The 25,337-nt window shown below is 36.0% G+C and overlaps 2 protein-coding genes across 2 annotated transcripts; one reads left to right on the forward strand and one right to left on the reverse strand.

The window, feature by feature from the left end:
* The first annotated feature begins 6,643 nt into the window (after positions 1 to 6,643).
* LOC143603593 (exocyst complex component EXO70A1-like) lies at positions 6,644 to 9,795 on the forward strand. The gene has a single exon (XM_077080353.1). The coding sequence runs from the start codon at positions 7,140 to 7,142 to the stop codon at positions 9,177 to 9,179; it is 2,040 nt and encodes a 679-aa protein (XP_076936468.1). The 5' UTR covers positions 6,644 to 7,139; the 3' UTR covers positions 9,180 to 9,795.
* Positions 9,796 to 10,323: 528 nt separating this feature from the next.
* Positions 10,324 to 13,882, reverse strand: LOC143602722 (histidine kinase 5-like). Its single transcript, XM_077079742.1, has 11 exons — positions 13,115 to 13,882; positions 12,809 to 13,036; positions 12,555 to 12,648; positions 12,277 to 12,483; positions 12,063 to 12,193; positions 11,902 to 11,951; positions 11,586 to 11,752; positions 11,401 to 11,504; positions 10,769 to 11,335; positions 10,536 to 10,688; positions 10,324 to 10,453 (listed from the first exon to the last, which is right to left on the reverse strand). Exons 1-11 carry the CDS (start codon positions 13,880 to 13,882, stop codon positions 10,328 to 10,330), a joined length of 2,595 nt encoding a protein of 864 aa, XP_076935857.1. The 3' UTR covers positions 10,324 to 10,327.
* Positions 13,883 to 25,337: the final 11,455 nt, after the last annotated feature.

Below are 25,337 nucleotides of genomic sequence, written 5' to 3' on the forward strand. Positions count from 1 at the left end.
CAGTCACTTTTTCTGCCAACCAATGGGGTTGGTGCGCATGCTGCGCCGAAAGTGACTATTCAGACAGAAGATAAGATATCACAAAAGTAAACGGGCTGGCTAAAACAGAAAAAGATACAAGTCTAGCGCGAGAAAGCTGCGCGCGAGAGGCTGCGCGCGCGAGAAGGCTAAGGCGCACCGCGGGAAGAATTACATTTCTTAGCGCGCCGCGGGAGGAACTACAATTCCTAGCGCGCCGCGGGAAGAACTATAATTCTTCGCGCGTCGTGGGAAGAACTACGATTCTTAGCGCGCTGCGGGAACAGTTGGTCATCGCGCAGGCTTCCTTGTAAGGAGTCTGGCGCGTGGAGCTGCGCAGACATCCTTAGGCGGGAAGAACCAAAGGACAAACAAAGAGTTAAGAGAAAACGGGGGGTTCAAGGCTTAAGGGTTAAGCAAAAGGGGGGGCGGGACGGCGACGAGAGAGAAAGGAGCGGGACGGCGACAAGAGAGAAAGGATCGGGACGGCGACAAGAGAGAAAGGAGCGGAACGGCGACAAGAGAGAAAGGAGCGGGACGGCGACAAGAGAGAAAGGAGCGGAACGGCGACAAGAGAGAAGAAGGGCGGGTCGGCGGAAAGGAAATTATTATCATTATTAAGTAATATAAAAATATATATATAATTTATTTAATGTTAAATTTACAAAGACTAATAATCAAATTTTAAATCATAAAAAAGAATCGGATTCGAAAACGGGTACCTGGGTCGGGTCGGATTGGGCAGTTGTCACACGTACCTGATGGATCGACCGTCGTTGCCGATGACGGGGGCATGGTAGCAGCCGCCGCGGTCGCCGCCGCGGAATCCGCAGCAAAAGTAACCGCCGGCTCGGTGAAAGATGCCGTAAAAATGGCACTCACAGCCGGCGGGTGACGTCATCTCGGCTGGAACAGTCGGCTCAAGGGAGTGAGCAACTGAACCAGCGGGGGCAGGCGCAGGCGCCTGGGTCGTCGCCTCAGGTAGGCTGACCAAGCCTACCGTCATTGGAGGAGAGGTACTCCTCTGCGCTCCACCCTGGAATGCTTCAACATCCACGCCTGCGTAAAGAAGATAAGTGTTAAACGATATTAAACTATGAAGTTAAAAGATAAAGTTTGTACTTACGGGTTTTCTTGAGCCTAAAGGTACGGAGAGGCGGGGACGAACCCGATGGAGCCGGCCTCTTTGCGCCGTTACCGTCGTCTTCTTGGGCTCTCCGTAGGTGACAGTCGCAGCCTCCGGAGCGGTGGTCTTATCACCACCGGGATTCCCCGCCACCTCTTCGCTCTCGGTCTCCGAATCAGACCGAGGCGCCGGATCGGCAGTGGAGGCCACCTTCTCCTTTCCCTTCCCGCCGGCAGCCTTCTTCTTCCGCACCAACGGAGGACCATCTGCGGATTCCTCATCAGAACATACGATTAGAGGAATTCCAGCAGAGGTTTCAACATTGAGAGGTCGAGGGTTGAATAGCGCCTTACCTGGCCGCGTGGCGCTCAGGATCTCGTGGCCTAGCGGGTAGACCTCCACGAACCGATCCGCAGTTTGTTATAGGATGGGCAACTCGTTCTCGTCTAGAGCGCGAGTACCCATCCGAGCGGGACCGTCAGCCTCCCGCGGGTTCAGGAGCGACTGCAAGTCGTTCCCCTCTGAAATAAACAGGAAAAAAGTTAGAAGAAATTCAGAATCAACAAAAAGAAACAAAGCATACCGTAAGGAACAGAGTTCGAACCGTATTCGAGGACGATTGGGATCTTATGCGCATCGGCATCCTTCCACACCCGGCTCATCCCCAGCATCACCATCCCGGACTCCGCAAACCGGTAAACCGGAGATTGGACTCGGGATATCTTCGCAAACCATTCCGCCTCCTCGTAGTTGGAGGCGTGAAGGCTGGGAAGAGCTTGCCCGTTCTTAAATTTCATGGCAAGGGGGATGGCGCGGGCAGAGATGTAGAAGAACTCTCGCTTCCACGAGCGAAGACTGCGCTCGGTTGCGCAACTCTTCAAACCCTTAATCCGGGTTATCAACGTGTACCACCCCTGGATGCACCTCCAAGTGTAGAAGGTCATCAGGCGGTCAACATAGGGCTCAATGCCCAGAATCCGGCACACCCACTCGAAGTGCCGAACCTTGGCAATCGCCATCGGATGCACCTCGGTCAGGTGCACACCGTGCCTCTCAAGGACACGGTAAACAAACTTTGTCAATGGGAACCTAAGATTTCCATAAACAAAGAATGCAGCATAAACCCCGATCTTGCCTCTGGGGGCATCATACACCGTCTGGTGGGGTTCAGGAAACTCAGGCTCGAGAGACTCGAGCATGAACTTCCTGACGATGTACTGATACAGATCGCCAGGCAGAGCACACTGGCACTCGCCAGCAGTACTCTTGTCATCGGCTGTAGATTCGAGATCACGAGACGACATCTTGCAAAAAGAAAGAAGAAAACGATTTCAAGAGAATGCTCGACTGAAAGATGAGTATTCGCCGGAAATAGTTCTTAAGATGAAGAGAAGAGTGAAAGTGTGGATTACAAAGAAACCTCTCCCCCTTTATATACTAATCGCAATTAATGCGATGAATTTAATGCGGAGGAGAGATAAATCGAAGGTGCAATGAAACTATGACACGTGGCGAAAAGCAAGCTGGCAACAGCTGTTGACAGGACGCATACCATTAATTTCGCGGCCACGCGCCCGGAAAATCGCGCCCACGCGCCTGAAATAGCGTCTGGAATGACCATGTACTGTCACGTCACCATAACTTCCTGCACGTCCTGACACAGTCAGAAGAAACCGTCGCACGACGTTTCAGAAGTTTGGACTGTTCTTATCCTTTCACCAACTCTTCGAATTTCAAAATTCAAAAAGATTCAAAAGTAAGCGGGAAAATACCCCTTAACTTGGCAACCAAGTAACCGTAAGACGGATGCGGGTACAGTGTTAAGGCAAAACCCTTCACATACCTAGCACCCGCAGGGAATTGAAGCCAAGAATAACTTGGCACCCAAGTAACCGTAAGACGGATGCGGGTACAGTGTTAAGGCAAAACCCTTCACATACCTAGCACCCGCAGGGAATTGAAGCCAAGAATAACTTGGCAACCAAGTAACCGTAAGACGGATGCGGGTACAGTGTTAAGGCAAAACCCTTCACATACCTAGCACCCGCAGGGAATTGACGCCAGGAATACCTTGGAAGTAAAGTAACTGTAAGACGAGCGCGGGTAGAGTGTCAAGGCAAAACCCTTCACATACCTAGCGCTCCGCTGGGAATTGAAACCATCTTCTGGGCAATGCTTGCGGAAACGGAAATAACATCCCCGCATAGCGGGAACGTCGAGAACTACATTGTTTGAAGCTCCAGGATGGAATTGGTGGTTTTAACATAATTGATCACTATGTTCAAAACTACCAAAACCCCATGGAGAATCCACACAAGTGGAACTCAACGCTCCTGACTTGCGAGGAGGTTACAGACCTACCCGCATCATACCCAAAGATCAAGCAGGAAAGTCGGGAATTTCTGCAAGTGACAAGGACTTCCGCGGGAAGAATCCCCATGGAAAACCTTAAAAAACCCTTTTCAAAACCCTTTGCTTAAGTCCAAAAGTTCACATCACTTTATTAAACACTCATGAGAAGAACATTGGACTGGGGGGACTTGAAGAGGTAGGTCCCAGCAGAGCCCAGTTGGACCCGCAAGACTCACCTTGAAAAGGGACGTCTGCGCAGAAACCAACTGGATCCGCAGGACCAACCATGCTCAGAGACGTGACGTCCTTACGCGCAGTACGCAAGCTGTTCCCGCAGGAAATGCCTCCCAATGGTGAAGGACTCCGCCTGTTCCCGCAGCTTCGGATACAAGCCATCAGGGAAGGCCACCCGCGCAGCAAGGCTACACGCACAAGGCACTTAGCTCTCAATCACTCAGTGTCACCTGAAGGAATGAGCAAAGCCGAGAGCAATCCCGCACAAGGGCGGGAGGGGGAATACTCCCGCCCAAATAAGCCAGTCCGTACGATACGGGAAGATCTTCTGTACTGTACCTGACGAGGTATGGGCAAAAGATCTGACTAAAGATACGACAGCTTATTGACAACAGTATGGCGAGCAGCATGCTCCTGTACTGTATGTCACTATTAGCCGCTGCCTACTCACCAACTACTGCCATACCACGTGCATAGCCGGCAGTTGGTGGAAAATGAATGGTACACAGCAGGCCTGGTCACTATCAGCCGCTGCCTACCCACCAACTACCAGCAGGGCACGTGCGTTGGCCACTGTTGGTTGAACAGGAATACTATTCAGCCGGCCACACCTCCTTGGAAACCTACCTTCGGCTATAAATATCCAAAATGGTATGATCATCTTATCACAACATATCTCATCATATTATCATCATATTATACCTGATATCTGCTCTAGCAATCTCTTAATATACATTTATATTTAAAGAGCAATCTAGTCTGATTCTCACGCCGGAGGGTGGTCACAAGGAGGAACCCCCCCTTCTCAGTGACAAGCTCACGGTGTCTGTTTTGCAGGTTATCAGAAGAACCATCTTTACCGGGTCTAACCCCTCGTGGGAAACATCTATCTAACCCCCAGGTTACCCGTAATCTGCCCGGGGTCAGGTTAGTGTTTCTTCAGGGGGCTATGTGGATTGTCGGTTAGGATTCATATGTTTCATTTAGGTCATTTAATTAAAAAAAAATAAGTTTTGAAAAAAAAATTTACATCTTTAAACGTCTAATAAAAATTGAGTGATTTTAAAATTTTAAAAAATTATTGCTAGTAACACATTTAGAACTTGATGTAAAAGTAGTTGCGATCTAATTGCGCATTGTAGCGAGAATTGGTCGGTGTTGGGTCGGACTTCTGAGTTCTAAGTAAAAGGTTTTTTTTTTAACCTTATAAAACCTTAGAGATATCATATTAGAACCTATAAGGGTACCATATGAAACCAATGATGAACCACCCCCACCGACATTGGTTTTTAATATAGGATATTTAGTATATAGTTACTTGGTTTTATATTTGAAAATGTACGAATGATATTAAAATACCACCACATAAATCCACAGCATCACAACATTTTTTATTATTTGCTTTCTTCATCTCGAAGGAGGTGCATAAAAGAATTGAAGACCACATGTAAGGTTTTTTCTTCTTTCAAATAGTCAACCATAAAGTTAGTGTTTTAAAGAATATTCTTTATGTTAAATTGTTTTTTTTCTAAAGCACTTTGGGTCCAATTTAAGACTAAAATGCAATACTATTCAACGTTTTAAATAGTTTTATTGAGTATTTTAAAATAGAGAGAGAGAGGAGAAGGTAGTAGAGTTGATATGCATGAACAACTAAGATATCTATATCATCAAGATCTCGGATGTCTTAAACGAGTATTAAAAATTACAAAAACTGCATCTTCATAAAATTTTTATTAAAGAACGATGATAAATTGTGATAACAAAAAACAAAACAAAGTTTAACGAGTAGTGAAACTCTACTAGCATTTTTTGAAACAAATTTGTGTACTTAGATGTTTAATGGGTCCTAGATATATATTTCACCAAACACAATTTATGTACTTAAATGGTTAACGGACATTATAAATATCCCGTAGGTGTATCGATAATCCGATTGAGTATATTGAAATCAGACCCTTAAACAGACTTTGAGACCCGCACCACCTCTTGGCCGCTCCCGAGACTAAAATGCATTACTATTTACTATTCTGTAAGCACCTCCTCAAACCCTTGGTTTCTCATACCGTTCATCGTTTAGTTTTCTCAGGTAAAGTTGTAATTTCTAGTATTCAAGCATTTGATAATCAACCGCTCCAATACCAATGTTATATGTAAAATAGAAAGAAGAATTCACGAAAGACGTATAGTCAAATTTTTGATAGTTTTTTTCCTTGTTTTTTCAAAACTAATTATTATATAATACAATTAACAACTTTGGTGCCGCTAAGTGGCGATTGGGCCACTTGGCGGGACAATATTGATCGTTTACATTTTGTTTTTAATTCCGATACCGTAACGAATATAACTGAAACGACCGAATTTGCGTAGTCTCACAACCTCAACGCCAGGACTTGGCGGCACCGTATTACCCACGCCCGAGTTTACCAACCGACGCCACCCCATTGGTCAACATCGAATTTTATATTTTTCCCTTGTTTTTTTAGCTCCGGTACTATAACAAAAGTAAACGAAACCGACCGAACTCGTGTCGAGTTACCCCACAATGTCCGGAACCGACAACGCTTGGGCTTTACCACCGCTCAAGTTTCCAAACCAAATAAACGTTAAACCGTTTATTTGTTTACATGTTAATCTTTTTATATGTTACTTTGACGATTTTTTTTGGGTTTTAATACTCTGGTTTTACCAACAATGTCTATAACATAACGAGTGTAATTGATTATTTCCAAATTCACGTCGACTCACCGCCTTAATGACCGAGACCAACAATGATTGGTTTTATCGTTATTCATGTTTTACCAACCTATCCCGACGTCGAGTAAAAAACTAGTTTTATATTAAAGATTACGAAAACCTCATACAACGCGTCTCCTTCAGTGTCTTAGTTAAAACAAAAACGTACCTCACCCAACCAACCGCAAGTCTCATTTCCCACAATCGTACTTGCACCAAAAAAAAAAATTGAAACCAAAATATAAAAGCTTTAAACATGAATTTATGCCTCAAACAGGCAAAAAAAGAGAAAAACTAGTCTCAAAAAGCCACAAAACCGTGTGTACTCATACCAGTCAGTCTTCACTGTATCTATCTCCTTTTAGGGTTTTCTTATTTTCCCCCAATTTCTTCAATTCCAATTACAATTACTCACACTTTCACGCTATCAACACTCAATTACACCTTCAAACTTCACAAATCACATCAATCGTCATCCAATCGTAAGTTCCTATAAATCTCATTTTTCAATTCTAGGGTTTGTGATCTTCAAGTTTCGATTTTGATGTGTTATTCGCTCAATTGGAACTGATTCGTGTGTCCAGAAGTTAATCGACTGTACCCTAGATCTGGTCCTCTGGCCCGGTCGTTTAATTTGGATAATTTGGGTCTAGGGTTTGTGAAATTGGATAATATGGAGTCGGTAGGTGAAGAGGGTATTATGAATTTGATGTCTGCAAGGAAGTTATTGAAGGTTAATTTCAAAAAGTCGAAAGATTTAGGGCTAAGTTTACAAAAAGCCGGGCCCAGGTTAGACGAGATTAATCAGAGGTTGCCGTGTTTAGAAGCTGCGGTTCGTCCGATTCGGGCGCAACGTGATGCGCTTGATGCGGTCGGTGGGAATATTAATAAAGCGGTTGTGCCGGCTGCGGCGGTGTTGAAGGTGTTTGATGCGATTCACGGGCTGGAGAAGTCGTTGTCGGACCCGCAGTCGGATCTTTCGGGGTATCTTAAGGTGTTGGATAATTTACAGGAGGCGTTGCAGTTTTTGTCGGATAATTGTGGGATGGCGATCGAGTGGTTGGATGATATTGTTGAGTATTTGCAGGATAATAATGTGGCGGATGAAAGATATACTTCTAGTTTGAAAAAGGCACTAGATTATTTAAAGGAGCTGCAGAATGAAGAAAAGGGTAGGCTTGATGGCGGGCTTTTAGTGGCGGCGTTAGATAGGTTAGAAGGAGAGTTTCGTTGCTTGCTGACTGATAACAGTATCCCGTTACCTATGGCATCATCCCCTTTGAAAGATGAACCGGCTGTAATTTCACCGTCTCCGTTACCTGTTCCCGTTATTAAAAGGTTACAAGAGATTCTAGGGGGCTTGATTGCTAACAACCGGCTTGAAAATTGCAAATCTATTTATGTTGATGTGCGTAGCTCGATCGTTAGAGCAAGTTTACGGGCGTTGAACTTGGATTATTTGGAGATTTCTGTTTCAGAGTTTAATAATGTGCAGAATATTGAAGGTTACATAGCGAATTGGAGTAAGCATTTAGAGTTTGCTGTTAAGCATTTGTTTGAAGCTGAATATAAGCTATGCAATGATGTTTTTGAGAAATTAGGGTTGGATGTATGGAGGGGTTGTTTTGCAAATATAGCAGCACAAGCGGGAATGCTTGCGTTTTTGCAGTTTGGGAAAACGGTCACCGAGAGTAAGAAGGATCCGATTAAATTATTGAAGTTGTTAGACATTTTTGCATCTTTAAACCGGCTAAGATTGGATTTTAACCGTCTTTTTGGTGGGGCCGCATGTGCTGAGATTCAAAATCTTACACGGGATCTTATCAAACGGGTCATCGAAGGCGCTTCCGAGATTTTCTGGGAGCTTTTGCTTCAAGTGGAGTTGCAAAGACAAGCTCCGCCACCGCCAGATGGCGGTGTACCGAGACTTGTGAGTTTTATAACCGATTACTCTAATCGACTTATGGGAAGCAACTATAAGCCAATCTTAAACCAAGTTTTAGCCATTGAGAGAAGTTGGAAACATGAAAAGTTTCAAGAAAGTCTTCTTCATGATGAGCTTCTTAACCTTATTCGAGCCATTGAATTGAATCTTGAAACTTGGTCGAAAGTTTATAATGATCAAATTCTTTCGTATGTTTTCTTGACGAATAATCACTGGCATCTTTATAAGCATCTTAAAGGTACAAAGATTGGAGCTTTATCAGGTGATCAATGGTTAAAAGGTCACCAAGATTATGCAGAATATTTTTCGGCTCTCTTTTTAAGAGAAAGTTGGGCAAAACTTCCGTCTCATTTAAGTCGGGAAGGTTTGATTTTGTTCTCAGGAGGGCGAGCCACTGCACGGGATCTTGTGAAGAAGAGACTTAAAGCTTTTAATGAAGCCTTTGATGAGATTTACAAAAAGCACTCAACTTGGGTTCTTTTGGATAAAGAGTTAAGGGAAAAGACATGTCATCTTATTATTCAAGCAATTGTGCCTGTTTACCGAAGCTATATGCAGAATTACGGGCCACTTGTCGAACAAGATTCAAGTGCTAGCAAGTATGCAAAATTCACCGCTCAATCTCTTGAGAAAATGTTAAATTCTCTTTATGTTCCGAGGCCCGTGAGACATGGTAGTTTTAAAGTCCGACAACAGAGTGGTAAGTTCAGTAACTGTGTTGAAGAACAGTTATCCGCTTCTCCAACGCCTACGATTGCATCAGCGTGACATCATTTCGTCATCAGCCGAGAACGGTTCCTTTGTACATATTGAGGAACTCAAGAGTGTAAAGGAAGAATCAAGTTTCTGAAGTTGGTTTATGAAATGGGAGTTTTTGGTTTATTGGAGTTGCTGACCTGCCATGGTGGATTGATGATATTATATATATCAGGTTGGTTGACAGCTGAGCTTAAGTTAATGAGTCTTGGTATCTTTGTTCCTTACAATGCATAATTATTGGTTCTGTTTTAGGTTAGCAGCAAGGAATATTGTTAAATTTAGTGTTGTTGTGTACAATTGGTTTGGTATAAATGCATCTAGGAACTGTGGTTCCATAATTTTATCAATATTTTTAACTTTTGAAGTAGATGTGTGCTTTTTATGCTGCTTGATGAGTTGATGGTTCATTAAAGATTTGAACTTTTTTGTGTATAAGATTTGTGTTGGGTGCAAGCTCATCTCCGTAACGAATAATATGTAAAATATCGTTGTTCAGGTTGATGGGTCGGGTTTTGAGCTTACGTTCTTGACCAACTGCTCCAAAAAGTTCTCCTGACGAACCGTTCTTAAAACTTCTTGACCTATAAGTACTGTTATAGGTGGAGTATTCACAACAGGTTCTCTAAAATCTGAGTTTGTACTCCATTTTTTAGAATTTAGAATGTCTTTTAAGTGGTTGTGAGTGGAGAAAAGAAATACTAGTAATTTGAAGAAATACTGTTCAAATTTTATAATTTTTTAATTTTGTTAAAAGTGGTTGTGTGTTAAAGAGAGAACATTAGATGATAAATGTATAAAAATATATTATTTAATTGAAAAAAAAAAAGAAAAAATTTAGTGATTTTTTGTGTAATTATAGAGAGAGAATACATGCCATGCCGGGAATGCTGGAAGTCCATATCTACCATCATGTATGTTATTTGAAAATCACAACAGATATTACTTAGTTCAGAAACAGTTTATTTCATAATCACTACTTGATAGTTACAATTCCAAACCACATAATGTCTAACTCAATATCTGTCCATTCAACCCATCTAAAACCCGAATTTTGAGGACAAAAACTTAACCCGAATTGGGAAAAAAACAATTAAAAAATTCCCTAAATAACTCGTATTCACTCGCTATACAAACTTCACATAGATATACAAGGTGCCTTATGAAGGCAAATACTTTTCAAGACATTGCTTTAAATTCTGAAGCGTAACCGGCTTTGTTATGAACGAATCCATACCGTTGGCATAGCATTCTTCTGCACTTTCAGACATTGCATTTGCAGTCATCTACAAAACCATCAAGTTTTTAACCCGAGTTAAAACAATAAAAATGAGCAAAATAACCTTCAAAACAGTTTCATCTACTTACAGCAATTATAGGAATTCTCTTTCTGGACTGCTTTGATATTTGATCCGGAAAGTCAACTCCGGCCAAGCGTGCTTCATCCCAGTTGCCAGTTTTCTCGTATGACCGGATCAAGCGTGTAGCTTGAAGACCATCCATAACAGGCATGCATACATCCTACACCATAAAATCCATAAAACATTTGTACATATGTACATTGATGGTGACTTAATAATAATAACACTTATAATAGTTACCATAAGAATGAGTGCGTAATCATAACGTTGAATCGCACGCAATGCTTCAACCCCGTTATTCACAACATCCATATCTTGATTCAACTGTCTCATCATCCGCTTTGCCACCATTACATTCACAACATGATCTTCAACAAGAAGTATTTTATGCCTTACCGATGATTTGCTTGTAGTTTGATTAGAGTCCACTCTCATTACAGAGGGACGGTTTTTCTGGATACATGGATCGTGAAATGGACGGTCTTGATCGACACTCATGTGGTTCGTGTTATTATTATTATTATTATTATTCTCTAGAACACTGATTCTGTCTACTTTGTCATGTGTCGGGTCGGACCCGTTAGAAGTAAAAAGAGAGCCTAAAGTCCGTGTCTTGAACTGGAAAAACCCGCAGTTCACATCATCCTCATCTTCTTCCATGGAACCATTGCCATGCCCGTCTTCGAATTCATCAGTTTCATCTGAGCTGTCACACGCTTGCGGAACTTTGTGTGGTAGGACAAAAGTGAATGTAGATCCATGATTTACTTTACTAGTAACCGTGAGCCGTCCACCCATGAGTTCAACCTGTTGAAAGAAACCTTGTTTAAGAAACATGTTACTTAAAAAAAGAATGTTACAAAAAACATTACCAGTTGTTTGCATATGGCTAAGCCTAATCCGGTCCCGCCATATTTACGAGCTGTATCAGCGCCAGCTTGCATGTATTTTTTAAACAGCGTCGGTAATGCAGTTTCTGTCAAATTAGATTAACAAAAATGTGGGTTAGAAAGCAGAAAAATGTTTTTTTTGGAAGATTAAGAATGTAGAAATGTACCTGGGATTCCAATCCCGGTATCTTGAACGTCACATCGTATCCACACAACTGTTTCGTGTGACTGTGGTCCATTGTTCTCATGTTTTTTCTGATGTTCGGGACATGGGTCCATTATTAGATAAAGTTTTATCTTAATCTTCCCTTCGTGGGTGAATTTGACCGCATTGCTGCACGAAATGACTTAAAATCAAATAAAAGAATCTAAGTGGTAAAACGATTGTGGACAGGTCAAAACAGGTCATTTTCAGTACGGGTCAAAACGGGTCAGGTCAGATCGTATGCTTTAGAAAACTAGTGATGACTAAATGAAATATACCTGATCAAGTTGGTGAGAATTTGTCGAATTCGAAGAACATCACCAATAACCTGCAAATTCGAAGAACATCACAGTAATGTATCGGATCGGGTAGACCCACAAATATTTTTCAGAGGATAAAAAGAATACTAGCTTAGGTGAATATGAAAAATATATCTCACCTCAATGGGGACATCATCCGCCACGTGTCCTTCCAATATTAGCATCTTTTTCAGTGACGCTGCAGCGGTTTGGAGTACATGCTTGATCACCTCTCGCGGTCTAAATTTTGTAGCTTCAAGCTTCATAACACCTTTAAAAAACCATTAAACATTAAACTTAGCAAATCTCATAATGGTCAAATGAAAATGATACAAGAAAGGATAGAAAGTCAACCTGATTCGACTTTAGAGAAGTCGAGAATGTCATTTATAAGTTGTAAGACTAAATCACCCGAAGATAACATGACATTCAAGAGTTGTTTTTGATCTTTATCAACCTTTGTAGTCGACAATATTTCCGCCATGCTAATGATCCCAGATAAAGGAGATCGTATCTCGTGTGACATGGTTGCTAACATTTGTTTCGCTCTCATTGTTTCCTCTACATTTAAATTGCATATATTAGTAAACAATAATAATAAATGATGAAAGCAAAAAAGAAAGCCACTAAACCTGTTATGTGAATAGTTTTGTTAAGCTCGGTTTCCCGGGCCTTTTGCACGGCTATTTCCTCTCGAAGCTTTGCCATCTTTTCTCTTCTTCTCACCTACATGATTGTCCAACAGTATGAAAAGTAGAAACTTTGAAAACATACACATTAATGAATAATGACAAGAGATTGCATAACGGGCCGGGCTTAAGTTCATGTCAAAACGAGTTGGGTTTACCCGTGCATCAACACTTGTTAAGATTTTATTTTTTTTTACCTGGTCTGTTATTTCCATTCCCATATAATTCACACCAATCGTCTCGCCTGCTTTGCTGAAAACGGGCTCGACATATATCGAGAACGTTTTGGCCCCAAATAACTCAGTCTCAAATGTAATTTCCCTCTTTCCCGGTACTCCTTTTTCAAGAACTTCCTTTTTGAAATCTTGAGATTCCTTAACACCGCCACCTTTGAATATCTCGACGTCTGTTTTCCCAATAATATCCTAAAACAAGTATTAAACTTTCATCAATATTATCATTTGGTGATTATTATATCATTTATTACATTTTTATTTATTTACCTCCTCTCTCAAGCTTGGAAAATGATTATAAATGAACCGATATCTCAACTCTTTATCTTGATGGCCAATGACAACGGGAGCATTTTGAAGAACAAAATGCAAGTAATTATCAGCTCGTTTCAAGATTTGCGAAAGTTCTTCAACAGGTGAAGATTGCTTCTCGAGCTTTTCAAGACTTTCTTCCAACTTTTCCAAAAGTATATGCTCCCGTTGGACACTCGCGTTCAATAGTTTCTCCATATGCAAAGCGCGTTGTTTCCAATACTTAACCGTATTTGTATCATGTTCATCTTCTATCTCCAATCTTTCATCTTGAACAATAAAACCACTTTTCCTCTTGGGAACATCTTGAAAGATTTCATAAACTTCATCAAGTATAGAAACCGGGCGTTTAACGCATCCATAGTTATCATTTTCAAACTTATGTTCTTCTAAAATCTCTAACTTCTTGAGCTCAAATCCGTGTTGTTGTTTTCTTAAAGTCTCAAGTTCTTCTCTTAGAAGTCTCACCGCATTTTCTTGTTTCCATTCCCAGTTTTTTACAAGGTAGGATAATTGAGAAGACCCCTTTTCACTATAGTTTGTGAGCTCAACTAGTCGTTTGAAGTCAGCTATGCTCGGTTCTTCAGTTAAAGTCAAATCTTCTAATAAGTCTTGATCAACACCCGGTCCTTCCACATTGAACTTTTTCCCAGCTGCATCGATGTCTTCGGGCCACATTGAAGACAAGATTTCGACCTCCATGTCTTCCGCATTGTCGTCTTCCATTTTGAATTCGGGTTCAGAATAGTTGGATGATCATATATCGATGTTTAGATACGTTTTTGTAATGAAATTTGTTGGTTTCAAAGTACGTGAGCGCGACGCTTATCGCTTGATTCTGCATTGAAATGATCAGAAAGTTACTAAATGATCATAATATAGTAATGTGCCATTTATATTCCCATACATGCCCTCTACTTCTCTAGTAAAAAAAAGGTTCATTTTGACTGTTAAAGTTCAAATGTAGTAAGTTTGAAATTCGAATAATTACCATATGTTCATATCTCTTAACTACATTTTTTTTCTACATCATACTCCCTTTTAAATGCTTAATGGTACCTATCAAACTTTTTAGTTTACACAATGCCGTTTTCATCAATTTAGACGTTTAAAAGTACCTTAAATGTCGAATTAAGATCTACCTTTGACTTCTAAGTTGACCACTAACAAAGACTTCAACTTGATAACTAAGTTAACTAGGTCATATAAATTCATATTATCCAACATAAATTAAAATCCAAAAATTATAGTCCTAAAACAATAAAAAATCAAAATTTTAAAGGAAATATTGATAATAAGAAAATATTGCACACTTCCCACATAGCATACAACAAATAACTGTTTCAAGCAATAATCATCATACAAATATATACAAACGATTAATGTAATCGAAAAGGACAACTTGTTTCATCGAGTAAATCACTTACCGGTCAATTTGATCTACTGTGTTTGAAGAAGAACATGAACTGATTCAAATGGAGAATCAAGAAAACTCAAAAATCTACCCAAAAAAAAAAAGAACAAAACCAACAAAATTTAGTAACAAAAGATTGAAACTTGAAACTCCAAACATCATTAAAAAAATTAATTATGCCAAAATTTATATAACCAAATCAGTTTCATAGTGGGGCCCAAATCAAGAAACTGGAGAACTTAATGCTGGTCAGTCTTTGAAAAAAATGGCAAAAAAACCCCACAAAATATACATCCAACCACAAATGATCAAAACCCAACTTTATATATATATAAAAAAATAAAAATAAATGGCGGGTATTCCAAGAAAGAGACCTGAGAAATCAGTACTGTTGATTGCTATGCAAAAACAAGCCAAGAACCCACAAAACTTAAGAACATATGATCAAAACACAACAATTAGTTTCAGTTGAAACTAACAAGTTAATAATATTATTCAATATTTTGTAAATAATATTACTGGCTTGTTAACAACAAAATGGTGGCAATCTGAGCTTGCAAATTAATCATGCATATTGGTTGGTGTGTAGATCTGTAAAGTGATGATGGATGCATGAGTCAATGAATAAACAAAGAGTTTAATCAATGGTGCATAGAGAATGGAGAGATGAAGCATGTGAAGAAGAGAAGCTCAAAAGGCTATATGCATTGAACTACAAATGATATATGTATATAATTTTACAACACATAAATATGTTTCTGACAATTGTCTGGCTTCTTATGCTCATTAGTTTTTTTTATTGATTGTAATAAAATAATATATATATATATATATATAGGATTATGTTCATACGAGAAGTATTCTTAGAGCGAGAAGCGCGAGAAATAAAACCCACCAATTAGAAATTTTCTTTTATTATATGATTTATTTTAATCATAAGGGTATTTTAGTACAAAATTTTTTTTATGTTTAGTAATAAATTACTATCTTAGAGCAGTTACACTTTAATTGTTTATTATTATGTTTATTATTATAAAGTATATATTATGTTCTCTAGTTATCTGTTAAAAAACCACATCGATTTCTTTATCAACAAACAAACTTTTTTTAAATCTGAATTTTACCATTTTTAATTATAATTTATATATAATTTAAAATCTCATAATCTATATTTACCTAAGTACTGTTTATCAACAAAAAAAATACGTCTTTTTATAATATTTAATTTAATTATTTTTATAAATTGACAATAAAACCGACAACGATCTAAACAATGAAAAACTATCATTTTCACTTTATCGTTTTATGATTTTTATGATATAAAAAATTATATCATAAAATCCAACAATATATACTACATATCAATACATAATTATAAATTAGTGAAATGTCCTACGTATAAAAAAATATACACTACTTATTAAACAAGTGTAGGAAATACATTTTTATATGTAAAACCATAAGTGAGTAGGTCAACCGAAAACATAATTTAGGCTATATGTTTTTTTGTGTAGGTTAATATATACATATGTGTAGGTTATATGTTTTTTGTGTAGGTTGTACACATACGTAAGTTATATGCAGGTTATATGAAATATGTTTTTATATATGAAAACATAAGTGTGTAGGTCATGCGAAAACACAAGTGTAGGTTATTTGTTTTTGTGTTGGCTAACGTATACATGCATAGGTTATGTGTTTATATGTAGGAATTTTTTTTAACCAAATAGACACTGATAAACATGAAAACTACCAACACTTACATTTATACGAACACCATTCAGACTCCCATACATTATCACATTTGAACTTACACAATTAATGACTCCTATACTTTCAAATTTTAAGATACACAACAACAAATAATCACGTATAACAAACATGATATACTCAAAATTCAACATTATATACTACACAACAATACAAAACTATAAATAATTAAAATGCTCTACACATCAAAAAATATCCACTACACATCAAATAAGTTTAATAATAAAAAAAAATTGTACGTGTTAAGTAAACCTACACATAGCTACATAGGTCATACAGTTACGAACACAAACTCAAGTTAGTAGCTTAAATACACATCATGCACTGTTTAGAAAATTTGATAATTACCAAACATAACATACATAACTGCACTCTAAAAACACATTATCCATAGCCAAGATTCAAGAATCGTTTTTTTTAACAAAATCCTTTAATTGCTATATTAATTAAGGCATATAAATGGGGAAACTGATGAAGACACTTCAAGTGATTTAATTATGCCTATTTATATATGACAATTCTATCCTTTTTACTTTTATATGTTATAACAATGTCCTAATAATTACAAATGTGCCATTTATGATTTCCACCATTGATTACATATGATCAATGGTTAAGATTAACTTCTCGCACTTCTCGCTGTAAAATCACTTTTCGCATGAACCGTCATATATATATATATATAGGGGAGATTTCAATTAAGAACCCCTTTGAGTTTTAAGAACTCTAAATAACTCAGTGTAACGATTTTCTTTTTTCGAATTTTTTTTATACATGCGTAATATATGTAAGTTACATACACGTAAAAAAATTACAGAATTTTTTACGCACCGAGTCAACTTTTTACACATGTGTAACGGACGTAAAAGTTAGTGTAACCACTTACATATTTATTCTATCTCCTACTTTGACTTTTTTGCCAGATTTCTCAACCACACATTTCAATCCATTTAATTAAATGTGTGATCTAGAATTGAGTTCTTAAGTTCTTAAAACTCAACATGGTTCTCAAAATATCCCTCCCCTATATATATATATATATATGGGAGATTTCAATTAAGAACCCCTTTGAGTTTTAAGAACTCGAAAGAACTCAGTGTAACGATTTTTTTTTTGAATTTTTTTTACACATGCGTAATATATGTAAGTTACATACACGTAAAAAAATTACAAAATTTTTTACGCACCGAGTAGACTTTTTACACATATGTAACGGACTTAAAAGTTAGCGTAACCACTTACATATTTATTCTCTCTCATACTTTGACTTTTTTGCCAGATTTAATCTCAACCACACATTTCAATCCATTTAATTAAATGTGTGGCATATAATTGAGTTCTTAAGTTCTTAAAACTCAACATGGTTCTCAACATATCCCTCCCATATATATATATATATATATATATATATATAGGGGAGATTTCAATTAAGAACCCCTTTAAGTTTTAAGAACTCGAAAGAACTCAGTGTAACGATTTTTTTTCCGAATTTTTTTTACACATGCGTAATATATGTAAGTTACATACACGTAAAAAAATTACAAAATTTTTTACGCACCGAGTAGACTTTTTACACATGTGTAACGGACGTAAAAATTAGCGTAACCACTTACATATTTATTTTCTCTCATACTTTGACTTTTTTGCTAGATTTAATCTCAACCACATATTCTAATCCATTTAATTAAATATGTGGCCTAGAATTGAATTCTTAAGTTCTTAAAACTCAACATAGTTTTCAAAATATCCCTTATATATATATATATATATATATATATATATATGGGAAAAAGATTCCTAAGATGAGAATTTTGTTGGAGTGATTATATTCCAAGAAAGAGATTTCAACCAGAGATTTGTTAAGTGTTGTATTTTAGGATGGGGACATAAACAAGTTAGTAACCAAAAAAACAAAAAAACAAGATGATTATATTTTAGTGATCCAAACTGTTGATTGATTGACTACAAATAATTTATATACTCAATGCAGCCAATGATACTCCTAATATTCATTTTCTTTGTCAAGGACATTCTTACTCAAAATGAATATATACTCATTTTGCTCCTAGCTTTAGTTTATGCTGTTTCAAAACAATTTATAACATTATGAATGTAACAAAAATTAAGGCCGTTATTCATTAGGGGCACACCGAGTTACCTTTTTCATTAGATTATGATTGTTTTACGAATGAAAGTGAAAGTTATAAATGTCATGACAAGAGTAAGGATTAAAAGAGACAGTTTGAGTTATCAAAATTCAATTTATCTTTTGATTTTTATGAAGAGGTGCAATAATTTTGATTTTAATATATTAAAGCCTCTTTACTTGTAAAAAACTAAAAATAAATGGTCACTTTAAAAACTAATTATTGTATATTAAAGTTTAATAACTTGTTAACTCTGTAAATTGGTACAATCGACATGACTCAAATTAATTAAGTAGGTCAGCCCGTACATACATGATCTGTTTATTAAATGAGTTAGACATGATAATTAAAATTCAATTATTTTGTCCCGTTTAAAGTAGGAATTGAGACCCTTGTATGTGATCATGTCAAACTTTTTATTTATACAGTTATTTGATATACATAAATATACATTATTATTTGTAATAAGACTTAGAATCCTTATTAGTCGAAAATCACACTCCTTTAAATCCTCGATACCATTAGACTACGAGTCGTTTGATGGATAGAATGGTTTGTAACATTTAATCCTCTGTGTCCTCTATTTTCTAAATTATTTAATTTATTGTTTCCCATTGCATCGAGTCTTGCTATAAGATATATCATATATATGCTAATTTATATACATCATCATTTTAATAGTAATAAATAATTTACAACAGCTCATCTAATATTGCTTATTTCTAGAAGAACATGTGGATTGATGATTAAACTATCATTTATTTTTAATTTCCTTCTAACCATTTTCACTTCTCCTCAAACTGTTCAGTAATAAACACACAACATCCATATACAAAGAACCTATGCAAAATAATTTATTTATTTACTCACTTCTTTTTTTATATATGTTTAAATTCTTTTAGCGTAACTTAATCTACAAATTTCAACAGATTAACCATTTTATTAAACGGGCTATGTTTTGTCGTGTTTTGAGTCGTGTCATGATTTGCCGCCATAATCTACAATATTATGTATATGGATTGTTTAATCGAATATAGTTATGATATGATTTATAAATCAAGATGTTGAAATTATATTCAATTTATAATAGACAAAATCTACCATATCTAAATATACAAGTGAACACAAAAGCTGAAAAACAAAAGATAATCATATTGGTACATGGAGGCAGTGTATGAAATAAAAAACAATTCATTTGAATCACATGCCATTATATATAGAAAGAAACTAACACTGATTCATATATTTTTATTAGGCATTTGCAGATAGAACGTGGAGTCGACTCCTTTTGAGCACTTTTATATTGTGTACAACCGTCTACTAATTGACACGTACCTCCTGTCCAGCGCAAGTTACAACATCGTCATGTGCTACTTACCTCACTTCCAAATGTCACGGTTAAATTAATAAGATAGATCTGGCAAAATAAGCGTATAACATAACAATAATAATAAATCATATAAGTAACAGGATAGTTTAGGCCTCGATCCAACTTGAGCTCGATAAGTGACGCTTGTGGTCGACCTCATCAGTTAAATGAGCAACAACAGAGGCTGAAGCTCATTAAGCTCGTATCAGTTAGAGCTTTTTAGCAAAATGGTTTGGTGTAGCAAATGAGGGACTCGACTCGATCATTTACATCTCTCTGTATGTCAAGTTGGGAGATCGTAACTGGTTGGTTGAAAGGGATGGTCGTCATGTCTCATGGCACCGAGACTTTCGCAAGGCACTTCAAAGACTTCATTTGGATAACTTCATAAATTGGTAAAATATATATCAAAAAACCCCTTAGTGAGAAAGAATATAACGATGACTATATCTTAATATAGAATTCATTGACTCAGTATATACTTGCTGTAAAAGAAATATGCAAGCAAAGTTATTGTATTTTTTAAATAGCTAAAGATACATGATGACATTATTATTTGTTAACTGGTAACAGCATACCATATATATATGTGTGTGTTTGATTGGTTGGTAGGTATGTTTTTTAAGTTTCTTTTAGGATTTCCAAATAATTGACATTATTTAATTAAAAGAATGGAAATAAATTATTTTGTTTCATTGATAAAAAAAGCAGCGACCATAGTTAAGTGCAACATGACAAGATTAACAGTAAAGCTGGACATAAATATATTATCTTTTCCATTTATATAAATAAAATTTCTTTTTATTAATGTTTCAATTTAATATAATAGTTTTAAGTGAGGCCTTTTCGGTTTTTGATATTCTTTATTTTCTTTATATAAACTTTAAATATATATATGAAAAAACACAGCTTGCAAAAGTTAATGACCAAAAATAATACTGTGAAGAACAAAGGAAAACAACAGTTAAAGTACTCAGTTTTGAGATCTTATTTATTTATTTTTTGCTAGAATAATTATTTGATTAAATAAAAACGAAGTATTAGAATATTAGAAATCACACATGTTAAGGATATCTATAGATGTTTCAACATCATTCATATTACGAACATTAAATTAACAAACTTATTTTGTGATGCATCAAACATTCGAAATTTACTTTAGTTGAGGTTTCAGGTTTTGTTGATGACATGTAAGAGCATTCACGTTCAATTCATCAAAGAACATATGAGTGAACTTTTTATAACGTAGAATATAGTTTAGGGTGTTCTGAGTGAAGGAGAGAAAAATGCAGTGTTTAGATTGTATATTTGATAAGTTATTGTTCACAATGTAATTTTTTAATAGATTTTGAAAGTGATTGTGAGTAAAGAAAAGATAAATATTAATGATAAATGTATAAAAAATGTATTATATTATTGAAATGAGAGAATATGTAGTGTTTGTTAGTGTAATTTTGGATTTAAAGATAGATGATTGGATGTGAATGCTCCAAGTTATCAAATAAGATGTTGGCAAGACAAACTAATCACCATTTTCACTGTTTCTAATGACATCTAGCGATCAGTACCCCTCTCTTATGCACGACCGTATTCCGCGGGTTGGGTGTATGACTATTATGGTGTCAGACGTGGTGATGATGTTCTTATGTTTTGGTTTGAGTGTGTTTCATTTTTTCTCCGAGTGGTATTTTTTTTTATAAATAAAGGTGGTCATGGTAGTGGTGAAGGTGTTTATTGAATAAGTAAAGCTATCTGATGTAAAGGAAGAAGAAAAAAAGGCATGATTGACTATATTTGTACATGTAATACATACAATAATCGAAAATTAAAACTTTGATGCATGATAGCGTAGTTTGATTATAGTTACTTTATGTGTTAGGTCACCATACTCTTCAATTTGAAGAGCAACGTTGTCCAACTATGATCAGACTATGTTGTCTTAATTTGGTCCACACTGGCTTCAGAGTTTGGCTTAGGTGTTTCTCCGGGAAACCACACCGTCGACTGTCATTTGAAAGTCGTTGTGCTAAGAATAGAACTATATGGCGTAACATAATATGAGTGTACATTAAAAAAAATAAATGCTTTAAGAAAATGAGTTAATCAATGAAATAAATACACTAATTAAGAGACTTAAGACCAAGTCAAACAGTCGATTGGGCCTTTAAGTAATTATGTTTTTTGAGTTTACAAGCCCAGGAGATCTGTTAACTAATCAGTAATTCAGTATAACTAGTATCTTGACCCGCGCGTTGCGGTGTGGTTTTTGTGTCTACAAATACAATTGAAACATTCGTCAATTATCGGACTCGAAAACCCGACTCGTTTATTAATTTTTTTATTATCTATTTATTTCACAACCCGGTTTTTCGTTTAACATCAAAAGTGAACTTCAAAATGTATTTTTTTCTTATTTAATATATATATATATATATATGTATATTTAAGGGTTACCCACAAAAGTATTATTATTATTATTATTATTATTATTATTATTATTATTATTATTATTATTATTATAGAAGTTTTGATGGTACATATAAATTGGAAAATTCTAATAAATAAGTAATAGTAAATATATAGGCGCACTCATATGTTGGCGTCAGAATGTTTTAAAACTTGTGCTAACATCATTTTGATCGAATATTTCTTTATTATTAATTAATTTCTTATTTATTTTTCAAACTCGTTACTTAAGTTTACGTTAACTTCATTTACAAAACATTCATCATCAATTATAAATCATTCATCAAGTATTATAAATATTATATGATCTATACAATTTTAAATTCTTTTCTTAAACCTCATTTTTAAACCAAAATCCCAAACATAACCCAAATTATATTGAAATATTAATTCATTAAATTATGTTATATCATTTGTAATTAATTAATATTTTTATATTTAATTAGAAATCCTTATCGGTGTATCCCGAAGGGTTCATCATTCTCACATCCTTACTTTTACTTTGTTCATCTAATCAGGTGAGTTTACATATCCCCCTTTTTCCATCTTTTATATTTTGGGGGTAACATGTATACTTTATTTTACTCATTTTTATTTCACATCTATTCAAAACACAATTCAATGTATGTTTATGTGTGATCATTACATGCTCTATGATAATGCTCTATGTGCTTAATTGTTTATTTTATGTTTGGTGGTTGGTATCTCATCTTCATCTATCCTCATCTAGTATGATCATACATTTACTCAAGTACGTTGATTTCGTATCAATAAGAACGGGTCCACATCTATTTAGTTGTTTACATTTTCATAAGAATTGCAATACTCATCATTTACATATGAATTGTGATTTATATATATATATATATATATATATATATATATATAAAACTAAAACTTATGTATTCTCACCAACATTCGTGTTAACAAACTCTATTTTTATACATGCTACAGGTACATATAATTTACATTGATCAAGATTGAAGATATTAGTTTTTACCTTAGGATATTTATCCAAACAATAAATATGATGTAATTGTTTTGATTATTATAACTGTGTACTTGTTTTGATATTAATGAATTAAGTACTTATTGTCACTTTAATTAGTGTCTTTTGAGCTACTGTCCAATCAATACGTTACGCACCGGCATGTTCCGCCTTTGGTCGGGGTGTGACAACAATGAACGTCTAAAGTGCCATTGTTAGTCTTTGTTGTTGACGGGTCATCTCTAAGTACACCAAGTTAGATCGGGTTTGTTTTCATGGAAGTGATGGCACTGCTGGTGACTGTGTTAGTGCATGATATTGTTTAACCTAACCATCTTCTCCCTTCAATGGAGCCAAAATAGAGGTCTCCTCCACATATTGAACACGCATAATAACGAATTTCATTCTTACATAGTATCCTGAATGGCAGGATTTAGTTTGTTCACTTTTAATCAAATATAATACATGATTGTAGAAAACTCAATGATCCGGATTTGGTGTTTGTATCAATTTGCACGTCATAAACCAAGACTTGATTCAGTTGTGCTTCAATACTGATCCTCACACTCATGTAGCCCCTACAAAGTTGAGGCATGCCATAAACTCAAGCTGCAAGATTTCACAATTGTATTAATATATTCAGATATTGATTATAAACTTTTAAAAGTTAAAAGAAAAATGAGTTAGACCTGCGATTTCGAGTACTCGAATAACTTAAGCAATAAGATCTTCACACCGGCTTTCAGTTTTGGTGTTAATTGTTTTCCTCCATTTCGGCCTTCATTTAAATCGTTATGTGCTTGAATCTGCCTTTAATTATGGACCTTAATTACCTTATAATATGTTTCAAATTAAAATGTATATAATGCGATATGCAATCTGGTGATATAAGACTTGCTTGTGAATCAGCGAAAAAGGTAGCAGAGGTCGATTTTCATGTAGAAAGGAACCCATTTCTTTATAACTCGTATCTCTGGCAGTGCAGGTTCACCATATTCCTTGATTTGAACCCCGTGCGTTGCGGCGGGTGGGTTTTTGTGTTAACACACGGTGGATAACCCTTCACTATTTTGGTTAATAAGAAAACTTTACTAAGCGATTGTATCAATGTATTGGCATGCCCTATACAGAAAAATGTGTTGCCAGCTACACATATGAGACATGGAATTCAATTCTGATCTTCAAGAAAATCATAATTCTTCGATCTTTAGTCTTAGTTATTAGGATGTGTGTTCCTATTCAATGTTTTTCCTTTGCCCGGGATGCTGCTAAGTGTTAACTTCTGATTTTCCTCTCAAGTTCTCATACTCATGCAGTCATGCTTAAGTTCTTCCAATCACTTTGATACCTTAAAATATGACAAACATATAATTTATGGTCTTCCTTCACCTCCTTCATCCCCAATCTTTTACATAGTAAAGAACTCTAATGCTTATTGACAACACAAACTGAAAAAAGGGTTGCCTTATATGAGTCGGCCATTGATTGATTTATCTGGACTCATCGCATCCTCGGTGATCTTTTTCTTAATTTTGAAAATTATCTAACTCACCTGACCAACATAATCGAAACTAAACCGCTACATGATGTTTTCCCATGTTTCATGTAAACCTGGGGGGCTTACCAGTATGAAGCAAGCGCAACTCCACTGACCTGTAGAAGAATTACCAAAATAAGATAATAATATAATAATGATGATTATAAAAATAGTAATAAAATTACCCATAAACTATGTCCTTCACCCCATGCCACAATTTTCAGTGCTTCCATACTCCAAACTTGCACCAGGGCATCTTCGCCACCTGCTAATATACATTTTCCATCCATGTTATTTGTCAGTTATTAGAAGGGCTAAACTGTAATATTAATCAGGCAATTAGAGTTAAAAGAAGCAGCATTTCACCTCAATGTGAATCATGATAAAGCACCATAATAGCTTTTGCCTCCACATATAAGTTGTTAAGTTTTAAAGCAAAAAACTCCAAGATAACCTACAATCAATAAATAAAGTTGTCAACTACTACTTA

The sequence above is a fragment of the Bidens hawaiensis genome, unplaced genomic scaffold (assembly GCF_021521415.1).
Source record: "Bidens hawaiensis isolate Kalapana, Puna unplaced genomic scaffold, B.hawaiensis_p1.1 tig00001961_1, whole genome shotgun sequence".
In the NCBI taxonomy this organism is placed as follows: domain Eukaryota; kingdom Viridiplantae; phylum Streptophyta; class Magnoliopsida; order Asterales; family Asteraceae; genus Bidens; species Bidens hawaiensis.